The sequence below is a fragment of the Pelodiscus sinensis genome, chromosome 16 (genome assembly GCF_052426305.1).
Source record: "Pelodiscus sinensis isolate ZL-2025 chromosome 16, ASM5242630v1, whole genome shotgun sequence".
NCBI classification, from domain to species: Eukaryota; Metazoa; Chordata; order Testudines; family Trionychidae; genus Pelodiscus; species Pelodiscus sinensis.
This window is the reverse complement of record NC_143067.1, coordinates 6,946,604-6,970,926: the sequence shown is the minus strand read 5'-3', so window position 1 is coordinate 6,970,926 and position 24,323 is coordinate 6,946,604. Positions and strand designations below refer to the sequence as shown.

Below are 24,323 nucleotides of genomic sequence, written 5' to 3'. Positions count from 1 at the left end.
CAGGTTCTGTGCAGAACGACTTGGCAGGAGGGAAGAAGGGGGCGGAAGGAGGATAGGCCAGTGGCTAGGCCCCTAGCTGGAGACGGGACCCAGGTTCAGTTCCCTGCTCCATTAGACTTCCTGCGCGACCTCGGGCAAGTCACGCAGTTGCTGTGTGCCTCAGTTTCCCCAGTACAACGGGGCAATGGAATCTCCTTGCCTCCCCGGGATGGATGCATTCAAGAACATGAGAACCTCGATACTCTCGCACGGGGGGCCAGATAAGCACCTGCATAGCTAGACGAGGGCGAGGGAAGTCTCAGCGAGGTAGGACAGACACTGACAGTTTAGTTCTCCAGCGGTGCAAGTCCCCACTCCTGAGGGCCCCCCCCCCCCGGCTCTGCCACTAAGTCACCTCCCATCTGTGGACCACCAGCAGCGTGTGCAGTCGTTGCACATGCAGCCCCCGGCTTGAGCGTGCAGCCACGGTGACTGCACGCGTACGGTGTGCTCAGCTGCACTCCCTCCAGGATAAGCAAGGTGGCGCATCCCGATGGGCGGGGGATGGGGTGGCCAGGTTGCCATCGGGGGATGGTGTGACAGGCACACCCCCAGATGCTGCAGGAGGGGCTGGGCGGTGCATGCATGGAGTAGGGATGGGCCCAGCCTTATGCCTTCCCAAGGGGGTACTCACAGGAGGGAAGTGATGGAAGTTTTGCACTGGTGGGTGCTCGCCTGGCATGGCGGACGGCGGGTACCGGATTTGCTGCCAGTCCTCATAGCCGCGGTAGACGTGGTGGGGCCCGGGCGGGCTGTACTGGAACTGGTACACGGGGCAGGCAGGGCCGAGGGGCCCCTGGAGCGGCTCTGGGTGCAACCTCTCTCCGGAAACCTGCAAGAGGGGCAGATTCAGGAGCCAGGCCAAGACGGCTCAGCTTACGCGGCTCCCCTTCCACCCAGCTGTGCAAGTCCCTGTAGCACCTGGGCACCACCCGCCCTGATCCCGGGCTCTGGCCAAGAGGCACTCGGCACAAGATCCTAGACCGAGGCAAAGGAGCCTGTAAGATGCCTTCATGTCCTCGGATCCCCAAACCCGCCAAGGGCAGGTTCAATCCCTGATCCCTTCCAGCAACCTCAGTGCTGTGGCAGGTCCCGCCCCCTTGCCAACACCCTCTGTGCAGGGGGCAGCAGGCAGAGGGTGCACTGGTAAGTGGCAGGCCTCCCTAACAGCGCACACGAGCCAGGGCACCTGGACCCCAGGGTGGCCAGGCTTTATGCTGACCCCTCCCAGCCTCTGCACCTGTGCATGGGGCTCACGTCCCTCTGACCAACACCCAGAGCTGCTTCTGCCCACCGCCCTCCCTACCTGCTTGTGCTGCTTCAGCAGCTTCTTCAGTTTCTCCTTCTCCTCCTTCTCCCTCTGATAGTCGTCCTTAAAAACCCGCAGCTGGAGGAGAGAAGGGCCAGGGTCAGAGCGGACAGGGAACTCGCTGCAGCCCCTGAGCTGCCTTGCAGGCACTGGGTAGAATTTACCTGCCCCGCAGCCTGGGAGCAGCGACCGGCAGCCACGCTGGGGCCCGAGCACCGAAAGCACCCGCCACCCCCACCCTGGCGGGGCAGACGGAGCAGCTGCCGGCCTGTGCTTAGCACGGTCCCAGAGGGGCTGTCAGCCTGGGGCTGTTTGTTTCCTGGGGGGCGGGTTATGGCCCCAAAGGCCGGGGAGTTTGGACAGCTCCCATTCCCACGCAGGGGAGGAGTTAAGCCACTCACTAGCACTGACCGAAACCCTGCCTGGTGCCCCCGTGGGTCTCGGGCGTGGCTGGCGGATGGAGTCCCCGCCCCCCGTGACTCACTGGCTGGGCCGTGTGCTGGGGCGAGGGGGGAAGTGGGGGACAGCCCCAACCTCCCCGAGGGGCCATTTCTGCACGAGTCTGAGCAGCCGCAACAGGGCAGACGGTTCCTCCGCTCAGACCTCTCAGCTACTCACGCGAGGGGAGAGCTTTAAAAATCCCACTGGCAACGGGTCCCCCAGTGCCTGTCCGCCTCAGCACAGAGCTCCCCAGAGACCTCGCTCTCCTGCACCCCAGCCCTCTGCCCCCTTGGTCCCAGCCCACCACATGCATTCTGACACGGGCACCAGTGCGGAGGCGGCCGGTCGCACAGCACCTCCGCATTGGCGCACATCAGTAAATCCATTCCGGGGCGGGGGGGGGGGGGGGGGGGAACCAGGAGGGAGCCCTGCCTGCGCCCAGTCAGCTCGGCCAGCGCTGGCTGTGTCGCCGCACGCCAAAGATGCCTTCATGACACAGGGCTGCAGGCTCGGGGGGGGGGGGGGGGGGGGGGGGGGGGGAGAACGGGGACGGTTCCTCTCCCCCGTCCCCAAAACGCCTCTGGACCCTGCGCACGACTCCCCCCGCCCTGCTGCCCTACCTGGTTGTTGGAGACCGTCAGCTGCTTCTTCAGCTTCTCCAGCTGCTGCTTCAGCTCTTCCTTCTCCTCGTTCATGCGCTCCCTGTCCCGCCGCTCCCGCTGGAAGTCCTCTTCGAAGATGGTCACCTGGCAGAGAGGAGAGGCCAGAGGTCGCCGGACGCCTCCCACAGGGTCCGGAGTGCAGCAGGGCCGGGCCGGGCAGGGCCAGGCAGGACAGAGCAGGGCCCTCCCTGCGAGCACGCGTGGAGATTCTCCGTGCCAAGCGAACCACGGAATTCACACCCAGACGTAGAGAGACGAGCTCCTCCGCCCCGAGCAGCATGAGCCCGTGTGAGACTTGGGACCCCGCTGTGTGTCCTGGAGCGTCTCAGACACTAGACACCCCCGCTGAGGCCTGGCTGGGGGTAGGGCAGACACCGCACCCGAGCACAGCTGCTCCCCAGCTAAGCGTGCTGGTGGGAGTCCCAGCCGCGTCCGCCCCTCTGCTTATAGGGCCCATCTGCTCAGACACCCTGCCGAGCATCCGAGCGGACTCTCTCCCCACCGCCCTGGGCTAGCACAGGCTGCAGCGTGAGGGAAAGAGCCACAAAACCCCCTTTACCTGCTGCTTCAGGAGCTCGTTCTGTGTCAGCAGCTCGTGCGGTCTCGGGCTCCCACCTGGTTCCCCGACATGACTGAGAGCGGAAGGGGAGGGAGCAGATGCCTGGACTGTCAGAGCTTCCTCCAGGGCCTGAGGGTGGAGAGGGACAGAGAGCCATTAGAGAGGCCTCCGGACAGCAGTGTCTGCCCTGGGGCACGGGCCCTGCGGGAAAGGGCTGAGCCCGCCGGTCTCCTAGCAGAACCACCAGAGTCAGTGCAGACCAGCCAAGCGACACACGTCCCCAGCCGCTCTCTCTCCTGCTCGGACTGCCGCTTGAGAAACCATCCCCGCCCCGTCTTTAGCCTCCTAGAAAGTTCCCGCTGGCCCGGCCTCCAGCCCTCTCCCACTATCACCGCTCAGCGCACAGCCAGGCCCCTCCAGGAGTCGGACGCGGGAGCCAGCACTGCTCTGGACAGGCAGGGTCAGGCTCCGTCGGGGCCACGAGCAGAGGCGAGGACACAATCCCCTGGCAGGGTGTGTGCAACACCCGAGTGGGGTGAGGGAGGCAGATTCCATCAGACTCTTCCCACGGGCAGGGGGGACGACCGGATGGGACATTTCTTCCTTCTGCTCAGTGAATTCCTAGCACATTCGCACCTCCCCTGCTCCGGGCACCCTGGGACTCCCAGGGCCACTGCTCTCTGGCCCCGGGGGCGGGTCGTGACAGATGTTGGCCAGTAAGGCAGGACAGGCAGCAGCTGCTCTGGGTTTCTCGCACGGCTGGGAAAAGGTGACGCTGCTGCCTTGTTCAGACAGGATGCCCGGAAAGCCAGCGCTCGAGAGCCTGGGGGACTGCGGGTTGCCTTGGTCCAGGAACACCGCACCGAACAGGCCCTTGGTTTATCGGGGGCGGGCGTTGCCAGGCTGCCTACCTTGTTCAGCCTCTGGATCTCCCTCTCCTGGTACTCCCTTTGCTTGGTGACCGGTGCCAGCTGCTCCTGCAGGAACCGGACCCTCTGCTTCAGCTCCTGCAGCTCCCCGGCCAGCCTCTCCTTGTCTGCCTGAAAGCGCAAGAGGCAGCGTGGTCAGCGGAGGGCGCAGCCCCACGTTGCCCAGCCTGGGGTTCCTCCCTGGGCGTGACGGGGGGAGAAGCCAGGAGGCAGAGCGGGGTGAGAGAGAGGGAAGGCCTGGCCCTCAGCGGAGGAGCAGAGAGCAGCGTCTGGGCTCTGGTTGGGAAGGGCCTTGCGGGCGCGGTGCCTCTCGCCCGGGAGCACACGGTGGTGGCTCAGCCGCAGGGAGTCCAGGCAGATCTGGGTCCTCCCGCAGCTAGCACTGGCCCCCCAAGGAGGGCTCAGCAGATTAGTGAGCCTGCTCCCCTCCACACTGCTCCCGGAGCCTGACCTTCCCACCCATCCCCAGTCTGAAAGCAGCCAGACGGGCCTGCTCCTGCTTTTCCAGGCTCCGTGGTGGGCCCCGGTTCTGGTGCTGCAGGGCAAGCTCCTGGATAGCGGGGAGGGGGAGGATACAGGCACACCTCCCCACACGCACTCACCTCCTCCACTTCGATCTTGGATTTGGCCAGGAGCAGCTTGCGATCAAAGTCCCTTTGCTTCTGCTCCCGTTCCGCCTCCTGCTCGCTTAGCGCCCGCTGCGAGTCCGCCAGCTTCTGGCGCAGATCTGTGATCTGCCGGACACAGGGCGGCCACGTGACTGTCTGGAAGGCAGCGCCAGCCGCAGACAGCGGTGCCCTGCAGCTGTGCCACCCCCAGCCCCATTTGCCCACGCACGCCCACCCGCATTTTAGCTGAAAACTTCCCCCTGCCGGAAACAGGAGGTTCCAAGGGAGAGAGAAGGGCTCCGATACCATGGGGATGAGAACGGCACAGAGGCCTAGGCTGCCAAGGCTGGGGGGAAACCGACGGTTCCCGGGGTTCAGGGAAAGATGGGAGCGTTTCTGGCTGGGAAAGGAGGTGCACTGGGGATAACCCACAGCCCCACACCCCCAATCCCTTCCAAGATGTCCCAGAGAGCTGCCCAGTCCCCGCTAGCAGGGGACCAGTTTGCCCAGACTGGCGCGGGTGTAGCGCACACAGCCCCTGCCCACCAGCAAACCGCACGGCAGGCGCGGATGCCTACGTACCTTCTGCTCGTACTGCTGCTTCATGGTCCTGAAGTGCTGATCCCACTGCTTGTTCACCTCCAGCAGCTGGGGGAGAGAGAGAGTTAACCGGGCACAGACGCCCACCCAACGTCGGACGCCCACCCGTCTCCTACCCCAGGTATCCTCTCTCTCTGGCTGGTGCTCCGTGGGGGCCCAGTGCCCAGGTCTCCCCCACAGCCGGTCTCCTGCCCCTCAGGAGCGGAGCTGGACCGTCATCTGTAAAACCTTCCTGCGCAGGTGGCGTTTTACTGAGCAACTAGCAGCTCCAGCAGGAGAGCAGGAATGTCGCAGACAAGAGGGAACAGGCCAGGTCCGTCAGCGCCCCTCAGTCTGACCCCCAGCCCCCCGCTCCGTCAGCGCCTCTCAGTCTGACCCCCAGACCCCCGCTCCCTCAGCCTGACCCACAGCCCCCCCGACCCCCGCACCGTCAGCGCCCCTCAGTCTGACCCACAACCCCCACGACCCCCGCTCCCTCAGTCTGACCCATAGCCCCCACGACCCCCGCTCCGTCAGCGCCCCTCAGTCTGACCCACAGCCCCCCTGACCCCAGCCCCCCCACCCCTCAGTCTGACCCACAGCCCCCCCAACCTCTGCTCCGTCAGCGCCCCTCAGTCTGACCCACAGCCCCCCCAACCTCTGCTCCGTCAGCGCCCCTCAGTCTGACCCCCGCACCGTCAGCGCCCCTCAGTCTGACCCCCAGCCCCCCGCTCCGTCAGCGCCCCTCAGTCTGACCCACAGCCCCCACGACCCCCGCTCCGTCAGCGCCCCTCAGTCTGACCCACAGCCCCCCCCAGCCCCCCCCGACCCCTGCTCCGTCAGCGCCCCTCAGTCTGACCCCCAGCGCCCCTCAGTCTGACCCACAACCCCCACGACCCCCGCTCCCTCAGTCTGACCCATAGCCCCCACGACCCCCGCTCCGTCAGCGCCCCTCAGTCTGACCCACAGCCCCCACGACCCCCACTCCATCAGCACCCCTCAGTCTGACCCATGACCCCCCGCTCCGTCAGCGCCCCTCAGTCTGACCCACAACCCCCACGACCCCCACTCTGTCAGCGCCCCTCAGTCTGACCCCCAGCCCCTACCACCCGAGCACCCCCCAGCTCTGCCCATGCACTTCAGTCTGACCCACAGCCCCTGTTCCTCTCCTAGACTGGGCCTGCCACAGAGTGGGACCGCTCTGAATGGGGCACCATTAGCACTCGACCACCCGCCTCTTCCCGTGTGACCCGGGCCTGGCGCGCCCGCGGGGGAAGGCGAACGCAGTCACGCAGCAGCCCCCGTCCGGCCCCGCTCACCTCATTGCGCTGATGCTCGAGGATCTTCACCTTCTTCTCACTGGCCCCCGCCGTGCCCTTGCCCGCTGCTTTCTCTGCCGGCGCCCCGCTCTGAAGACAGAGCAAACAAACCCTCAGGCAGCCGGGACAGACACACCGCACAGCCTGTCCCCCAGAGCTGCCTGCCCCAGCTGCCTCCGACACCCTAGTGCGCCTGCACAGAGCGTGGCTAGAGAGGGATTTCGATGTCGGAGTGGTGGGAATTGCTTTTCGGCCCCCGGGAGGCGTGGATCTGCACAGCGCCTCCGTCCTGCCCACCCCCCCTTTGGGGATGCCACTTGCCTACAGAGGCAGGGGACGCCTTCTAGTCCACAGGAGATCAGCCTTCAGCTCCCGCTGCTCCCCCTCTCCCCACCCGCCTGGGATCCTCCGCTCGCTCCTGTTGGTTGGATGGCTCGCCCGCCCGCCCTCCCAGCCAGTAGCTACCGGCACGGCCTGCACCTGTGCTTCTCTGGGATCCCCACTCCCTGCAGCAGGGGCAGCAATATCCCCAGAGTGGAGAGAGGGGTCCCCACCCCAGCCCTGTGGCAAAGCTGGCAGTAAAGTACCAGCTGCCATGCCAAGACCACCCCTCCCCTTGCGGTGACGTGCTCCTTTCCAGCAGGTACCCAACCCTCGGCGGCAGGGGGGAGCCGGGCTGCGCCACTCTGGACTTCCCCGCTGCAGCAGGGTTTGCCGGGAGCTGGCACTGACCCAGGGGCATTTAGCAAGGCTGCAGGGAGCATGGCAGAATCGCTCCCGGTTTGCATGCCCCTCCCTCCAAAACAAGCCTCTTAAAGACAGAGATATTTGCCCCTATTCCGAGCTTACGGCCTGTTTCCTCACCCCACAGCCCTCCTGCTACCGAGGGGTGACTCCTCTGCGCCCAAGCCCCAATTAGCCTGGGGGCAGAAGGGGGAGTGCGTGAAGTCTCCCACCACCAGGGGCATAGGTGCCCAGAGGGAATCTGGGGGCGGGGGTAAAGGCGCCACCCCACCCCCAGACTAATCATGGTCTATGGGTGGGGAAGCAGGGAAGTATCCTGACCCCGCCCCTTCCGCTTGAGGCCCCGCCCCCCCTGGAGCAGCCACGGGCCACTTAAAAAACGTCTGAAGTGGCCCCCTGGCAAAAAATTCTTGCCCCTCCGGGCTAAGGGATGCTTCGAAGGGAAGTGGGGGAGGGGGTTGCCAAGAGGGTTTCCAGACACCATCCAGAATCACACACCGCTCCGGTCTTGGGCTCTATTCCAGGGGGACCAGGGCTCCGCTCCAGGGTGGCAAGGGCACCGTCCAGGGACAGCGCAGGGAAGAGGAGGCAGGAGGAAAAGGAAGAGTCGTGGCTACTCCTACCTGCTGCTGGCCGGCGCTCTCCACACCTTCCCCCTTCACGCCCGCCTTGCTGCTCAGCACCATCTTCCGCAGCTCCAGGTTCTCGCACCTTCGCGGCGGGAAGAGCACAACAGACACGCAGACTGAGATTCGCACACAAACCGGCATTTCAGGAAGTTAAAAATCAGGACGGGACAGACCCCGAATCTCCCCGGTGCAGCCCCATGTGCTTTGCCCAACCAACACCCCTCCTGCTCTCACCTTAGTTTCTCCATAGCCTGGTTCCTCTGCTCCAAATCCTTCTCCAGCTTTGCCCGCAGGTCCTCGTTCTCATTGCGCAGCTGCTCACACAGCGTCTGCCAGAGGAACGCCAGTGGCTTTAGGCTCACGCGTCACACAGTCCCTTGATTACAGCCTCATGGGCAGTCCAGCGACGGAACCCCTTGGTAGAACTCCAGGGTGGGGCTTCCCCACCCAGCACCCTGATGGCCCCAGGGGGCCCAGTGACTTGTTCTCTCCTCCTTTAACGCTACTGGAGGGGGGAAGCAAACAGGCACCGATCCGTTTGGCTCAGGGCTTGGGCCACTTCATACATTGTTCACAGGCAGAATGGGACCTCACTGCTTCCAAGGGTGGTCCTAAGGCAGCCATCCCTGCTAGGGAACATAGGAACCGAACCAATGGCCCAGCTAATTCGCCAGCCATCTGTCGGTAGCATTAGCCACCAGTGCTTTGGAGAAAGAGGCAAGTCATTCTATGTCCAAGAACGAGCAGTTACACAAGGGTGTGGGTGTTTCTCTCTATATAAAACATAGGACTTTGGAAAGGAGTTGAGAAAAAGCCCAGAGCGAGTTTCCTACCCGTGCCCACAGGGGACAGACACCACAGGCCCCCCCGCTAGGAGTGGAACAGACGTCCCCTACCTGCAGAATGGACGTCCTCTGCTCGTTCTTGTGCACTTTGGAGGCCAGACGGTTAAACTCCAGGGCCATGCGCCCCAGGTGAGCCAAGACCTGGTTCTTGTCCGGCTCCTCGGCGAAGACGCTCAGGGTGCTCTCCAGCCGCTGTAGGTGCAGCATCAGGTTAGTGTCCTCGTTCTGCAGCTCCACCTCCTGGGAGGGAAATTGCAGTCAGTCAGAGAGGCCAGCCTGGCAGCCTCGCACCTGTGGAGCGTCTGGGCAGGGCAGGAGGCAGCCAGGCACTTGGGAAGTGCTGCACAGTTAAACCTCTCTTGGCCAGCTGCACCTGCCAGCAGCATCTGCCAGCAGGCCCCAGCTCGCCGCTGCCCGGTGCAGGTCCCTAGCAAAACGCTTGGTTAGAGGGGAGCCCAGGTAGCTTTGCAAGCACTTTGCAGCCCCCAGCAGGAAGCTGGCAGCCAAGCCTGGAAGCCTCTGAGAACGGGAGCTCATCCTCCCGCTGAGATGCTGAGCGGAGAATGAACGGGCGGCCAATTCACACCCCCTAAAGAGAACCTGAGCCTGGCACAGCGCAGGGTGTTCATGAGGGTGCACCCCCGAGTCCTTCCTAGACCTGGCTCTCACGCCTCCCTCCACGCAGGATGCCGAGCCTCCAGCGCCCCCTACTGGCCCTTGTCTATAGACAACGGTGCCCTTCTTCAGCCCAAGGGACACCATGAAACCCAAATGGCTACCAGAGTTCTAGGATCTCCCGCTTCTCTCGATCGCCCTCCCCACACAGGCCATGCTGGCAAGCACCAGTCCCATCCTGCCCTCAATGGTCAGCTGGAGCCCAGAACCTCCAGACGCTCTGGCCTGAACCAGTCCGGCACTGGGTTTTCCTCATGGGGGGGGGGGTGTCTCCATTCCAGGACAGGTCCCCCCCAGGCCAGGAGACATACTGTGGGTAGCATTGGGATCATGGAGGAACCTTGGAGGGTAGGAGAGCTCATCCAGATGACGCTGCGGTGGCTGTGAGTGGCAATCGAATGCCAGAATCCATTGAGACTACTGTGCCTGGAGTCACAGAATTATAACACACTAGAACTGGAAGGGGCCTCGAGAGGTCATCCAGTCCAGTCCCCTGTCCTCATGGCAGGACCGAGCACCGTCTAGACCAATCCTGACAGGTGTCTGTCCAACCTGCCCTTCAATATCTCCAGAGATGGAAACTCCACAACCTCCCTAGGCAATTCATTCCAGTGCTTCACCACCCTGACAGGTAGGAAGTTTTTCCTAATGTCCAACCTGAACCTCCCTGGCTGCAGTTCAAGTCCATTGCTGCTTGTCCTCACTTCTTCTCCACTGCCCACCACCTTGAAGGACTGGTAAGCAAACGGGCCCCTCTCCATCCATCTCACTGGGAAGTGCCATGTCTGAGCTATGCAGGAACAAGTTCAGCTCATGCTACCTGGTGCCGCATGGGAGCCGGACCCCATGGATCCATCCCAGCCTCACCCAAACTTGTCTCCTCAGTTTCCTCTGTCCTTCAGCACCAGGCCTTTCCCCTCTGCAGCTCTCGGTATGCAGGCCGGTGTTCCCACAGCCCTCTCTGCTTCTCCAAGCTCAGCTGGAGTCGGCTCCTTCTCTTGCCTCTACCACGTCAGCCCTCTCTTCTGCTGGAGTCTGTCTCTGCCCCAGGAGGCCCAAGGCATGTGAGGATGCAGGTCCCTCGACAGTGGCTAGCTGAGATTGAACCGGGCTGTATTTAGCGTGGCTGGGCACACCTACCGGCGTGCGTCACCCCACACGCCCACTTACGCACATGTTGACAGAGCTCCCGGTTGCACCGTTCAGTGACTGAGCCCTGACTTGCCCTATGTTACTGTGCTTGTTTAACTGCCTGGTAGCCTAGGAGACCAAAGACACCTGCTGGAGTCATGACTCCCAAGAGGGTGGAGGCATCGCCCGGTGGGCCGGCCCACCAAGAACGGCACCGCCGGCTCTTCCTGCGCCATGTCTCGTGAGCCTTTCACCTGCCCGCAGCCTGCCCCCGCTCCCTGGGCTGCCTGACTCACTCCCCAGCCTTTGCCCTTTTGCCCCGTGCCGCAGGGAAAACCCAGAGTTGCAAGAGTCAGTGTCCACCTCTCGTACGTGTCGCTGCTGACTCAGAAAGGGGAACGCGAACCTGCAACATCCCAAAGCACAAGCTGTCCCCAACCCCCCGGCTTTCCAGCCCCGTTTGCAATGCTGCGCAGAAGGGCACCTTGTCTGGGCACGCAGCACCTGGCTCGCACTCAGCTTGGGTGGCCTCAACATGCACCCAGCTGACAAGAGTCAGCTGCAGAATCATAGAAGATTGGGAGAGACCTCGGGAGTCAAGTCCAGCCCCCTGCCCGGAGCAGGGCCAAGCCCAACTCAATCAACCCAGCCAGGGCTTTAAAATCTCTAAGGATGGAGATTCCACCCCCGCCCTAGGGAACCCAGCCCAGGGCTTCCCCACCCTCCAGTAAAAGAGCTTTTCCTAATATCCATCCGAGACTTCCCCCCGCTGTGACCTTGGACTGCCATCTGTACAGCCCCCCCGCCAAGGAGAAGAGCAAAGAGAAAACTGGCTAAGAGTAACGCCAAGCAGTAACGTTACTGGAGCACACTCCATTCCCAGCCTCTGCCAGCAGAGCTGCTATCGATAGGAGGGATGGTTTGAGTGTGTGTGGGGGGGAGGGGGTGTAGTCCCTGCCATTCCAGCCCCAACTAGACAAGAGAGTGACAACGCAACACGCTTCTGACTTTGCATCACCCCGCCTCATGTGTCTGCTCTGCCACACGCACGCACGCGCACACACACACACACACACACACACACACACACACACGCGCGCGCGCCAGCTCCTGGTTTCTCTCTCCGCACACAGGTGGGGCTGCTCTCAGAGTGGTCCCGGTGTGGTGTAAATCAGCTGAGCTGGCACCTCTCACCGGGCAAGCGGACGGAGCATCCACACCCAACACTGCACTATTGACTCCACGGCTCTCGAGAAAGGCGTGCGTGGGGCTGGGCCTCGTTCTTGGCCTCCTCGGGGAGCACAAACCCAGGGACCTGTCCCGGGGCAACAGCGTGTTTCTGGGACCAGGCGCGGTGTTGATCCAACAAGCCAGTCTCTCTACGCTCCTCTCCCCCAGGGGCTGTCTGGGCCCAGAGCAAAGCGAGCAGCAACGCGTTCCACTGCAGTGCCGGCACCGTGCCATCAGGAAGGGAAGGAGCCCCCCCGTGAGGCGTGCTCCCCGCCTACCCGCCGCAGGGCAAGGCCAGGCCACGGGGAACCAAACCACAGGCTGACACCCAGGGGCCGGGCAGAGGCAATCAGTGGGCACTAGGGGGCGCATGCCTCCTTCCTCCGTGGCTCGGCTCCTCCTGGCTCAGTCTGAACCCGCCTGGATGCTGCTCAGCCTCCCTGGTTAACACAGCCTCCCCCAAAGCAACAAAGCAGGACATGGGGGAGGGGGGCGGCGGAGGCGATGCTCTCCCTACACCTGCAGATTTGTTCTAGGGCTCCGGAGAGGGGCGGGGGCGCCCCTGTCCGGGATACAGCCAAGCTTACTACGGGCAGGCTGAGCACGTGCGCCCCGATGGGCCGCAGCCAGGACCGGGTGGGTGCACGCTGAGCAGCCTGCTCACCATGCCCATTGAGCCTAGGGCGGCTCTTACGGGGCTGTTAATAGGTGATCGAGAGCAGCGTTCCCTGTAAGCGGAGCGCTTGCGTGGCCACCCCGGAGAGAGTCACACGCCGCCCAGCAGAGCACCCACAGCTAGGCTGTGTGTTTCTACTGGTGGTGCGCATTCGCACGTGCCTTGGTGCACATCAAAATTATTCCGCACAGGGATGGAACCGATTAGAGGGGACATTACTCAAGAGGATCGTAAATAGGTCAGGGTGGGTGCAAAAATCCCATCGACTGTTCGTGGCCGTGGGGGATGAGTGGGTAAAATAACCCAGTGACTGCTGAGTTGCGCAGAGACCAAACGGGTTACGAAACGTGCGGCACCGGATTGCTCCAACGATTGCCTCACTCAGGACTTTACAGCCCTTCTTCAGCCCCAAGGCACTCAGTTTCCCAGGCCAACAGCCTGCCCTCCTGGCTGAATGCCCAGCTGCAGGGAGCGCACGGCGCCTGCCCAGAGGGAAGTCGCCAGCGCCAGCCTGTTTGTATAAGTGAGCGGGAAGGCCCTTCTGCAGCTGCTGCACGCTTTCCCCGTCTGAGCTTTCCAACCCTGTCCTGGGAAACGGGCCAAGGGAAGCAATCGTGCGGTAGGTCCCGTGTAGCTCACCACAGCTCTCGTGCATCAAGCCAGGGACCAAAATGGGGCGAGGCGATGGGGAAGTGGGGAGAGTTGGCCGGCTGCTCCTCTGGCCCTTGCTACTCACTTAGACAAGCCCCTGATCATACACCGCCTACCTGACCTCTGTTCCCATACAGAGAGCAAAGCCCGTCAGTGTGGGGGAAACCAGAACCACCTGTCTTGCTCCCTTTCACGAGGCCGGGTCACAGACATGCTGTGCCCCTGCTGTGGGCGATTAGAGTTAGCCCAAACGAGCTTCCACTCAGGGCACCGAGCTGGCAGGATAACTCACCGACTTCCTGCTCTCCTGGGAAAACCTCTTGTCCTCACTGGATACAATTTCGAACTCTGACGAGGACCCCTGCAAAGGGAGACAAGGGAGTAAGGCTGTCTCTGCATGAGGGCCTCTCTCACTGTGTTCCATCACGGCAAAGGGAGGGCAGAGATTAAGGGGGTAGCAAGGGAGAGATTTCCCCATTTCATCAGCTAGCGTAATGCCATTTGCACTGCAGGTTGAACCTCTCTCATCCAGCACCCTGGGGCCGAACCAGAGAATTTGCTGCACCAAGAGAGGTCTATAATGTCTAGCAGCATTAACAACACTCCCACTGCTTACTGGGCTCTGAGAAGACATGTAGAGGTAAATCAGAGCTCAACAACAGCACAGAACACTGAAAGCCAGGACTGGGGGCTGTAAACAAACTTTATGGGACTGTGAGAAACTTGGCCACACCCATGAAAAGTGGACATCGAGCTCGCTAAAATCATGCTGGACCACAGATGTTGCCGGACTGGAGAGGTTCAACGTGTCGTACAAAACGGGGATTGTTTGGGCCACACGCTCAGCTCTTGAAGCCGCTTTACGTGCTGTAAAGATGATCCTCCCAGTTTGGGGACTAGAATCCAGGGATAGGGGCTCCTAGGGTAGATGGGTTTCCGCACAGAAAGCAAGTCCTGTGTCCACAGGGGAGAGAGGTGGAATGGAAGCTTCTGAAGGGCAAGCGAATGGGCATAGATAACTAGCCGGTACTACATTCCAATTCTGCCAAACCCAGCAGCTTTTGCAACTACAGGCTTGTCTAAAGACACAGACTCACAGTCCATCCTGTCACTGATGTGGGAGACAAGACAGCCCTTCCGGCAAGTCTGTTTCCTTAACCCTTAGTTGTTTTTTTTTAATTGCCTGCTAATTTCATGGCCTGGGCGGCTAAGGCAATTTCATCAGACTTACAGTGGACGGAGGCTTCTGAGCTGGGGTATCCTGCTGCTTCTCAGTTTTGCCTGGATCCGTGGGGGACAGGTTGGGCTCCACATCACCTCCTGTAACAGGGAGAGGCCACAGCTGTGAGCGTTTCATAGCCTGGTGTGACGTAGTGGGGGTACCTGGCTGGTTTCTATGCTGCTGGCTCTGGGGGAACCCCCACTGGCTGCTGTGGGGACCACGACCCAGCAAAACAGGATGAGTCACTATGCAAACCAGTGGCCAGACACCCCCCATGGAGAGGAACAAAGGAAGGTGGAATGCTGCCTTGGCTGGGGGGCAGGGCTGGAAGTTAGTGAGTTGGTTGCTGGCTGTCGGAGGGCATGGAGGAGAGCCTAGGGGAAGGGGCTGGAGTTTAGGGGCCCAGTCTCCCCCATCTCAAGGGGGCCTGAGGCATCCTAGCCCAGTTCCTGTAACCAGATTACAACTGTGCTGTGCTGTGCTGGAGGAGCAATAAACCACCCTCAATTCCACTGGCTGGTGCAGTCTGTTTGTGCCATTTCGGGGTGCAGGAGACGGGGAACCCCCAACGCGCCGTCACACTGGTGTCAGGAGCGGGATGCACTGCACCCCGTGGATGGAGCTTCCAGCAGCGAGCGACAAAGCGCAGTAGAAGCAAGAGCCCTGGAGCCAGGCGTGCTGGAGACAGAGCGAAGCGGTTCCTGGGAATCGTGGGGCGCTGCAGCACTAGACTGGTGAGTCTGCACCGAGGGGCCCAGCGGGCAGATGGCCTACGCCCGACTCTTGAAGGCAGAGCTGGTGGGGCTGTGCAGAGAGAGGGGCTTGCCTGTGTGGAAAGCAACCAAGGCCCAGCTGATTGCCCAGCTGGAAGAGAATGACCAGCCACGGGGCCAGGATCTTGTCCCCAGGGGAAGCAGCCAGACCCCCCCTGAGAGTGTGTCAGGCTCAGAGAGGGGGAGGAGCGCTGGAACCCACCGGAGAGATGAGACAGCGTCTCCCGGGAGGCCTGCAAGCCGTAGCCCATCTAGGGCAGGGGCCAGCCAAGCGGAGCTGCGGCGGCTGGAGATCCAGCTGCGGATCAGGGAATTGGAAGTAGAGGACCGAGAGAGGGACCGCCAGGACCGAGAGAGGGAGCGCCAAGATCGAGAGAGGCAGCGGCAGCATGAGCTGGCCATGGCAGAGCGGAGAACCGGCGGGGCCCCGGCTGCGCCAAGTGCGGATGGGCCCCAGGGTCCCAGGACTGCCAGATGCTTGGAGAGGCCCGTGGTGGCCCAATTGAAGGACATGGGTGACATAGACGGGTTCCTCAGTGCCTTTGAGAGGGCCTGTGGACTGCAACGGGTCCCCCCAGCTGACTGGCTGCAGGAGCTCATCCCCGCACTGAACCAGGAGGCGGCCGGAGTGCTCAGCCAGCTGGAGGACCTACAGCCAGGGGATTACAACCGAGTCAAGGAGGCCCTGCTGCACAAGTTCGGGCTGACTCCCGAGATGTACAGGAAGAAGTTCCGGGGGGTACAGAAAGGGCCACGGGAGACCTATGTGGACCTGGCCTCCCGCCTGGCGCAATACTGCCGCAAGTGGGTGTCTGGAGTCGGAGCCCAGACCGCAGGGGAGCTGCTCAAGCTGGTCATGATGGAGCAGTTCTATGAAGCGTGCCCACCCAAACTGAGGCTGTGGCTCAAGGACCGGAGACCAGAGAACCCCCAGGAGGCCGGGAGACTGGCGGATGAGTTCACGGAGAGCCGGTCCGGGTGTGAACGGGAGTCCCGGAGAGAAAGGGAACCGCGCAGAGACCGGATCTCGGCTGAGCGACGGAGGGAGTCAACTACAGGGCGAGACCAAGGAACAGGTCGTCTGCGCCCCAGAGAACCAGCCAGGGCCTGGACAGAGACAGCCCAAAGCCTAACTTGCCAGCGCTGTGGGCAAAAAGGCCACAAGAGGGCTCAGTGCACCAGGTCCCAGGACCGGGGACTTTCCAGGGTTAACTGGCTGGGGCGGGAGGAAGGGCAGGCTGCCCCAGAGGCAGGGGCTGGCAGGCAAACCTCAGCTCAGAGAGAGGGGAAGGATGCTCAGTGCACCTCCCCTGGGAGGTCTGATTCTCAGGAGGCGGATTTCTCCGTGTACCGGGTGGGGGCAGGACGGCCCCTGCGGAGCGAGTGCCTCATACCCCTGGAGGTGGATGGTAGGAAGGTGACGGGCTTCTGGGACACGGGGGCGGAGGTGACTCTGGCCCGATCCGACATAGTGGCCCCGGAGCGGATACTACCCCACGCGCAGCTGACCCTGAAGGGCATAGACGGGTCCCCGTTTAAGGTGCCTGTAGCCCGGGTGCATCTGAAATGGGGGGCGAAGGAAGGCCTCAAGGAAGTGGGGGTGCACCCGCACTTGCCCACCGAGGTGCTGATGGGGAATGACCTAGAGGAGTGGCCCCATGAATCCCAGCGGGCTCTAGTCACTACCTGGAGCCAGAGCCAGCGGGGGGCTGACAACGTGGGTCCAGGGAAGGACTCCTGGCAGCATCCTCAGGGTCCCATCCCAGTGGACACGGGGTCCAGCCAGGCTGGGACTCCGGACCTAGGCAGAGGTGGGGGACAGGTCCCGATCCCTGCCTCAGCAGCTGAATTCCAGGCTGAGGTGCAGGCAGACCCCTCCTTGCAGAGGCTGAGGGACCAGGCTGGCCTCCATGCAGCTCAGCCCCGGGGGAGAGGTGGCCAGGAGAGATTCCTGCGGGAGCGTGGGCTCCTGTTCCATGAGTGGCTCCCCCCCAGGAAGGCGAGGGCATGGAGGGTAGAGCGGCAGCTGGTCGTCCCCCGAAAGTATCGCCTCAAGCTGCTGTATTTGGCCCACGATGTCCCCGTTGGGGGCCACCGGGGGATCCGGAGCACCCGGCTGAAGCTGCTCCAGCACTTCTATTGGCCGGGAATCTTTACAGCCGTGCAGCGGTACTGCCGGTCCTGTGACTCCTGCCAGAGGGGCGGGAAGGCCCAAGACAGGAGGAAAGCGGCTTGGGGGTCTCTACCCCAGATAGACCCTCTGGGCTTGCTGAGAGAGTTATGGGAGGGGAAGTCCTCCCTGGATGGAGCATCGGGGGTGGAAGCCGCCCTGGCTGTCCAGAGAAGGCTCACTGGGCTCATGGCCCCGGCCCGAGAGACCCTGGCCAGAGATCAAGGCCAGCGGAAGGGTGGGTGTGACCCCCGAGGACAGGCCTGTGCCAGTCGCCCTGGAGCGGGGCGGCGAGTGGACAGAGGGAAGCCAATTCATGTGGGGCCTCGCCACGGCCGGCCCGAGTCAAGGGGAGCACCCATGTCCCCAGGGCGGGTTCCCACGCAGAGGACCCGAACTTCCCTAGGTCACGAGCGGAGTGACCCTGCTCAGTTCGCTCTCGGAGGGGGGAGAACTGTGACGTAGTGGGGGTACCTGGCTGGTTTCTATGCTGCTGGCTCTGGGGGAACCCCCACTGGCTGCTGTGGGGACCACGACCCAGCAAAACAGGATGAGTCACTATGCAAACCAGTGGCCAGACACCCCCCATGGAGAGGAACAAAGGAAGGTGGAATGCTGCCTTGGCTGGGGGGCAGGGCTGGAAGTTAGTGAGTTGGTTGCTGGCTGTCGGAGGGCATGGAGGAGAGCCTAGGGGAAGGGGCTGGAGTTTAGGGGCCCAGTCTCCCCCATCTCAAGGGGGCCTGAGGCATCCTAGCCCAGTTCCTGTAACCAGATTACAACTGTGCTGTGCTGTGCTGGAGGAGCAATAAACCACCCTCAATTCCACTGGCTGGTGCAGTCTGTTTGTGCCATTTCGGGGTGCAGGAGACGGGGAACCCCTGTGGGGACCACGACCCAGCAAAACAGGATGAGTCACTATGCAAACCAGTGGCCAGACACCCCCCATGGAGAGGAACAAAGGAAGGTGGAATGCTGCCTTGGCTGGGGGGCAGGGCTGGAAGTTAGTGAGTTGGTTGCTGGCTGTCGGAGGGCATGGAGGAGAGCCTAGGGGAAGGGGCTGGAGTTTAGGGGCCCAGTCTCCCCCATCTCAAGGGGGCCTGAGGCATCCTAGCCCAGTTCCTGTAACCAGATTACAACTGTGCTGTGCTGTGCTGGAGGAGCAATAAACCACCCTCAATTCCACTGGCTGGTGCAGTCTGTTTGTGCCATTTCGGGGTGCAGGAGACGGGGAACCCCCAACGCGCCGTCACACCTGGCATGGCAGATGGGACAGCAGTGAAGAGGCAGAGACCAGACAGACAAAGAAGTCTAGAGGGAACAATGATCTCCAACATCTTGTAACATCAATAGGCTGCAGAAGCAGTCAGAGGGAGGACTTGTTCCCTCTGATCTAGCCTGCAGCCACAGAGTAACAGGAACAGCTTCCAGGCCAAGCACCATACTTTTACATCATTCTCCTTTCTCGTTACACTGGCCAGTGGCTGCTGTGTGAGTAAGAGGCCCAGGTACTGCCCTGCATGCCATGCAAATGCAGACCGTGTATTAACTCCCAGGCGTTTGCCTTTGGTCAGTCAGCTTTGCCAGGAAAGTTCCAGCTACTTTCCTGTTTGGATACGTGTCACGGCTATTCTGAAAGATGAGATTCAGGGCTCAGATGCTTTCTTTGCAGCCCATTAAGTCTCATCCGCTGGCCCCCAGGAGCAGACAACAACAACAGCCGTCACACACGCCTCGCCTTCAAGGCAGATATTGATGTACACAGTTTGCAGGGGACAGAGCAGAATTACCCCACCTCCCAAAACCGCAAGCCTCAGGCAGGTGCGGAACCTGCCCCCCAGCTCACACAACCCCACTGTCCTGATTTATCATGCGGGAGCGGGGTGGGTGAGAGAGCTCCAAAGTAAAACTACACCTATGAGGAATTTCAGAAAGATTCCTATTGGTTCTAACATCAATTCAGCAGAATTTGTGGGAGTCCTGGTATAGGTAAGTCTCTGGCAGCTACAGCCATTTCAAACTGCTCCTTCCATTGCATTTGCTTTAAGCAGCTTCAGCTGAAATGGTTCTAGAAACAGACTTGCCTGCAGGAGGTTTCTCTACATGAGGGTACTTATTGTTTCTTCAAGGAAGGAAATTTTGGCCAACAAGAGCAAGCCCCACTCTTATTCAGCACACCAGGGAGGTCTGATGTCCACACAAATCAGACAGGACATCAGGTTTTCATGGCTTATCTGAATCATGCACGGATTACATCCGCATTCAACGGCCTGTCCTCAAAAGGGTGAAGCGCCAGGGTGAGTCTTGGCATTTCCAAACCGAAGCATAAACCAACATCAATCTATCCCCTTTGGCTAGGCTGAGCGTGGCTGTCCTCAAGAAGGCAGACTCGCTGCAGGAAGATCTCAATATACAAAGGGAAGGGTGCAGCCTTTTTGCACGCAGGACTCTCGGGTCTGCCAGCTGTCTGCATACTCCTTTTAAAATGCGCTGATGTCAAAAGGTCAAACGGTGTGCGCACGCACGAGTGTTTTCTTTCATTTACTGTGCAAGAAACAGACTCCAAGGGAGTTAAATTCTGTAGAAGACAGGAGCAGAAAACGCCATTCTAAACCCCAGCCAAGTGTGAATCTGCGGGGGTGAGCGAGAAGGCTCTTCTGCAGCCTTCCCCTTCCGATCTTTCCAACCGTATCCTGGGAAACGGGCCAAGGGAAGCAATCGTGCGGTAGGTCCCGTGTGTGCACCACAGCTCCCCTGCATCACGCCAGGGACTGAAATGGGGAGATGTAACAGGGAAGTGGGGAGAATTGGCTGGCTGCTATTCTGGCCTTGCTACTCACCTAGACAAACTGGGAATCTGCCCTCCAGCCTTAGCTACTGCCCTGATCAGTCACCTACCCGGCCATTCCCATACCGAAAGAGCAAAGCCCGTCCGTGTAGGGGAAACCAGAACAACTTGTCTTGCCCCCCGTCTCACAAGGTCGGCCGCGGACATGCTGTGCCCCTGCTGAGCGTGACTGCCCTGACTCAGTGGCGAACAGCCATGCCCTCTTGCTGACTCTAGACTGGCAGGGTCTCCCTGGGGCAACCTCCCACCTTCGTACCTGTTATTTCAGCCAGTTTGTCAAAGGAGGAAGACCTCAGCATCTCATTGTCCTTCACGAGGTCCTCCACCTTCTGCCGCAGTTTCGACGCTTCCATCTGGGACTCTTCCAGCAGTTCTCCTGGTGTTTACAACCAACAGAGGAGTTGGCGTTTCCTGGTTGTTACACAGCACCGTCGCTGCCACACCCCCGAGGCCAGTTCCCCACACCAGCCCGCACCAATCCCCTCCTCCCCTTGCATTTCACAACCACCAGCGACAGAAGAAATGGAAACGTCCCGCATGGGCCTTCTTCCCCCAGCAATAATTCTGTCCAAGCAAATAACCCCCCACTGGAAGGTCAGTTGTTGCTTCTTTGCCACAGAGGCACTCTAGCATGGAAACACCAACGACAGCACATTCTACAGGGCAGATTTTATATTTCATATGGGCTCCCCAGTTTTACACTCTGATCTTCAGCCAGAGACTCTCACCTCGGGCCAGGAGGGTCCTTTTTCGAGGGTCCTTTTTCCAAGGCCCTTCCTCTCCACTGGCTAGTACAAGGTCGAATCTTTTCACATGCTTAAACATCTTGTAAGGCATCTCAGAACGGTGCATTATGGTCCCTCTACTGTCTCGGAACTCTTCAGACTGGTATGCCTGTGCTACAGCGGCATAGCACTGTAGTCACTTCCTACGTCGATGGAAGAACTCTTCCATCAGCTTAGCTGTGTCTACCCCAGAGGTTAGGTCGACCTAACCCCAGCATCCAGGAGGTGGGATTTTTCACAGCTCTAAGTGACGTAGCTTGGTCAATCTAATTTTTTAAGTGCCGACCAGGCCTTAGACTGCATGATCTGGGGTCACATGGCCAAGAGATTCCCCTACATTGCACTGCAAGGGCCAGCAGAGAGACGGATACCGTGTCATCAGGCGTCACGCCAGCAAGAGGGGAAAAGCCGTCCAATGGAGGTGGAAGAGGTGGGAGTTTAAGGTGGCAGCCAAGTGAGTGCACGGCTTTCTTTAAAAGCTAGCAGGGCCAAGGATGCGAGAAGAGCATATTTCTCAATTCTCAGCCATGCATCAGCACCACTGCCACAGCGGCCCATTCAGTTAGCGCAGACCACAGGCCTTTCCGTGGGCTACCCACTCAGCAAGTGTCTCAGCCCATCTGCACCTCCTGGCGCACAAGCCAAGAGATCAGCTGCTGGCACAACAGGTTTTACAGAGAGCTCAGCAATGCCACCTTCATGCCAAGCTGGCGCCTGCTCCCAGTATGCACAGCTGTACCCTTCTCTGCAGAATAGCACCGTTCAGTCCTAGGAGCGGTTTCCTATGCAGGGAATCAGTCCTTGGGCCAAAGAGCCCTCATTTTTTTCCATCCATGTGTGGAATAAATTTTGTTATATGCACATGTGCACCACCAGCAGAAACACATGCTGCCCCGGCTGTGAGCGCTCTGCTAATCAACAGGGCAACTCCTGAATCCCTCCTGGGTGGTTGCTCAAGTGCTCAGCTCAGCTTACAGGGAACACTGCCTTGGGCATGTTCAGGAAAGGCGGAGAGGGACGACACACTGCATGTACAGACCCAGTTTCCCATGCCCTGGGGTAGCTAGGGCGCGTTGCAGAGCCAGCAAGCCCACGCTGGGGTGGGGAAAGAAAGAGGCATCTCCCTGCAGCACCCCTGCTAGCGGATGAAGCAGTAAGAGTACCGTGCTCTTTTGCAAGTGGCATCGTGGCTGCAAGGTCCGTCAGCTGCCTTCCTCCCACCCCCCCAGGAAGGGAGAGAATAAAAGAAAACCCTCCAGCACCACAGCAATTACCTAGAGACTTTATCCCCTGCATCTTCTCCTTCAGCCGGGTGTTCTCCTCCACCAGCCGCTCAAAGGCTGCTGCTGCTTCTTCCTGCGTCCCACCACCAGGGTCGTAGATGCGGTAGGGTCCTTTCCCTTCCATGTCTGCAGCTTACTCATCTACCTTCCAACCAGCCATCCCTGAAAGGCAACAAATCAGACAGTCACCCTTCCTGACGTGACCCGCCCCCGGGGACGTGAGAATGGTCCTTGGGCACCTCACCCCCTTGCACAGGGCTCACCAGCCGCTGCCAGAAAACAGCAGCCAGAATGGCTCACCACAGCGACATGTAAATGTCACAAGAGGTGGGTGGCTGGCTGCATGTGTGACAGTGGGTTAATGCACTCCCCCGGCCTCGCGGCAGGCTCACGTTTGAAGCCTACAACAACGAACGTGCTGGTCTCCGCTGCGAGGTCTGATTTAGCCACAAGACTGGGCACCAACTAGCAGCCCTTGCTCGTGGACAAAGCCTTTCTCGCCACTTCCTTTCGCCCTCTGCCTAGCATGCACAAGTGAGCCACTTGTGTTCAAAGCAACCCGGCAGCATCACGGACACAGCAGCAGACTCTTCTCCTGTCCCCTATGATTTCTCACCCATTAACATCACACATGCTACAGCCAGCGGAGGGTGTCCGGAGAGAGGAGATCAAGTTAGGTCTTCTCCATTGCATTTACTCACATTACAAAATTCTGGTTATTCTGAACTGCAGTAAAGTGAAATACTCTTTTTTCAAGCTCGAGGAACTCCTTTGCAAGCTGCTACATGGCAGTCAAAGTTGCATTCAATTCTTCTCCAATTACTTCTCTATATAAGCAATGGCTGGAGTCACCACCGGGATGTTATGAAATTGCGAATGGGTGGAAGAGAATCAGCTACATGAGAATAAATGTATTATCACAAGTTTCACAATACAGCAGGGACACTGACAGAATTTTTTTTTAACCCCCATAACGCCAATTCGTCAAGACAAAATCTGTTCACAAAACCGGGGCTAGATTCCACAAATCTCCCTACTCAAAAAACTCAGAAAAGAGAAGTTTCCAGACAGTCTAAAACAATGGATGTTTTTACCATTTTCTAAGCAGAGTTTCTGATGCTTTAATCAAAATGGCTTTTTGTTTTGAAATTTCAGTACCTTTGCATCACAAAAAGGAGAGCCACTAAACACACAAAGAACAAAGATTTTTTGAGTGACCTGAGCCACATTTTTTTTTCCAGAATTTTCACTGGCAAGAAATGTCCGGGGAATTTTCTCAATATTTCTCAAATTTTTGCAGGACAGGAAAGCGCTAGTCCCATGGTGCCCAATCAGTTCTGAAGCAGTAGCCAACTAACCATGCTCAACCAGCCACATGTGGCTAGCGTGTTGAACACCACGGCTCTGGTCCATGCTCTGAAAATGTGGAGCCAAAGCTACAAGGAGATACTTCCTAGGTGATATAACCTGTCTGTCAGAGGGATCAGGGACTTTCCAGATAAAACTGTCACCTGACAGGATCTGCTCCCAGAATAGCAACGAATTCACTGATTGTCTGAAGATAATTAACATGATCGAGCGAGGGACTTTTTCTCCAGAGCAAAGGTTCAAACTGCTAGTTAGAACGAACTGGGTCACCAAGAAGGCAAAGTTCTGCCCCGTCTCTTCTCTCAGTTGATTTATTTCACTATCAAGGACTGGATTCACCATTACGATACAACTGGGGTCCTGGGTTAGAGGCCCAGGCGAAGGTTTGCAGGTCTGATCCCTCGACCTCTCTGCTGACACCTTGGGAGCACTGCAAGTGAGTGATCTTACCACATCCACGTTGCAGAGACCTCCAGCGAGCAGCAATTAACATTGGGCAAATCCCACATTCATTTCCGCAACTGGCAGCGCTCAGGAAAGAGAAAGTATCAGTTCCCAGTCTATGGGGAACAAACGTTTAACAATGGCTCTTCAAGCTAGCAGGTCTCACACAATCCCACGGCTGGAGGCTGAAGCTAGACATATTCAGACAGGGAAGAAGGCATTTTTAACAGTGAGCAGGATTAACCCTGGGACAACTTACCAAGGGTTGGGGTGCATTCACCCACACTGACCATTTTAAAATCCAGACGGGATGGGATTGACAAAGCTCGCTTCCAGGAATTATACTGCGGAAGTTCTGGCCAAAGTTATACAGGGGGTCAGACTACTTCAGTGGTTTTCAAACTTTT

At 59.7% G+C, this 24,323-nt stretch overlaps 1 protein-coding gene across 5 annotated transcripts in view; it reads right to left on the bottom strand.

Annotated features, from left to right (window-relative positions):
* Positions 1-24,323, bottom strand: part of TNIP1 (TNFAIP3 interacting protein 1) — a 53,307-nt gene that overhangs the window by 3,874 nt on the left and 25,110 nt on the right. For 4 of the 5 annotated variants that reach the window (XM_075900572.2, XM_075900569.2, XM_075900573.2 and 1 more), the window contains 15 exons: positions 22,096-22,266; positions 20,293-20,412; positions 14,258-14,346; positions 13,319-13,387; positions 8,715-8,903; positions 8,053-8,147; positions 7,813-7,900; positions 6,446-6,535; positions 5,130-5,195; positions 4,542-4,673; positions 3,922-4,050; positions 3,011-3,139; positions 2,410-2,535; positions 1,346-1,426; positions 674-871 (listed from right to left, as the gene is read on the bottom strand). In XM_075900572.2, the coding sequence (XP_075756687.2) occupies positions 674-871; positions 1,346-1,426; positions 2,410-2,535; positions 3,011-3,139; positions 3,922-4,050; positions 4,542-4,673; positions 5,130-5,195; positions 6,446-6,535; positions 7,813-7,900; positions 8,053-8,147; positions 8,715-8,903; positions 13,319-13,387; positions 14,258-14,346; positions 20,293-20,412; positions 22,096-22,228 (1,734 nt within the window). In that variant the 5' untranslated portion in view covers positions 22,229-22,266. Of the gene's footprint in view, positions 1-673; positions 872-1,345; positions 1,427-2,409; positions 2,536-3,010; positions 3,140-3,921; positions 4,051-4,541; positions 4,674-5,129; positions 5,196-6,445; positions 6,536-7,812; positions 7,901-8,052; positions 8,148-8,714; positions 8,904-13,318; positions 13,388-14,257; positions 14,387-18,443; positions 20,218-20,292; positions 20,413-22,095; positions 22,267-24,323 lie in introns of those variants that run through there. The other variant, XM_089769452.1, reaches the window with a different exon arrangement.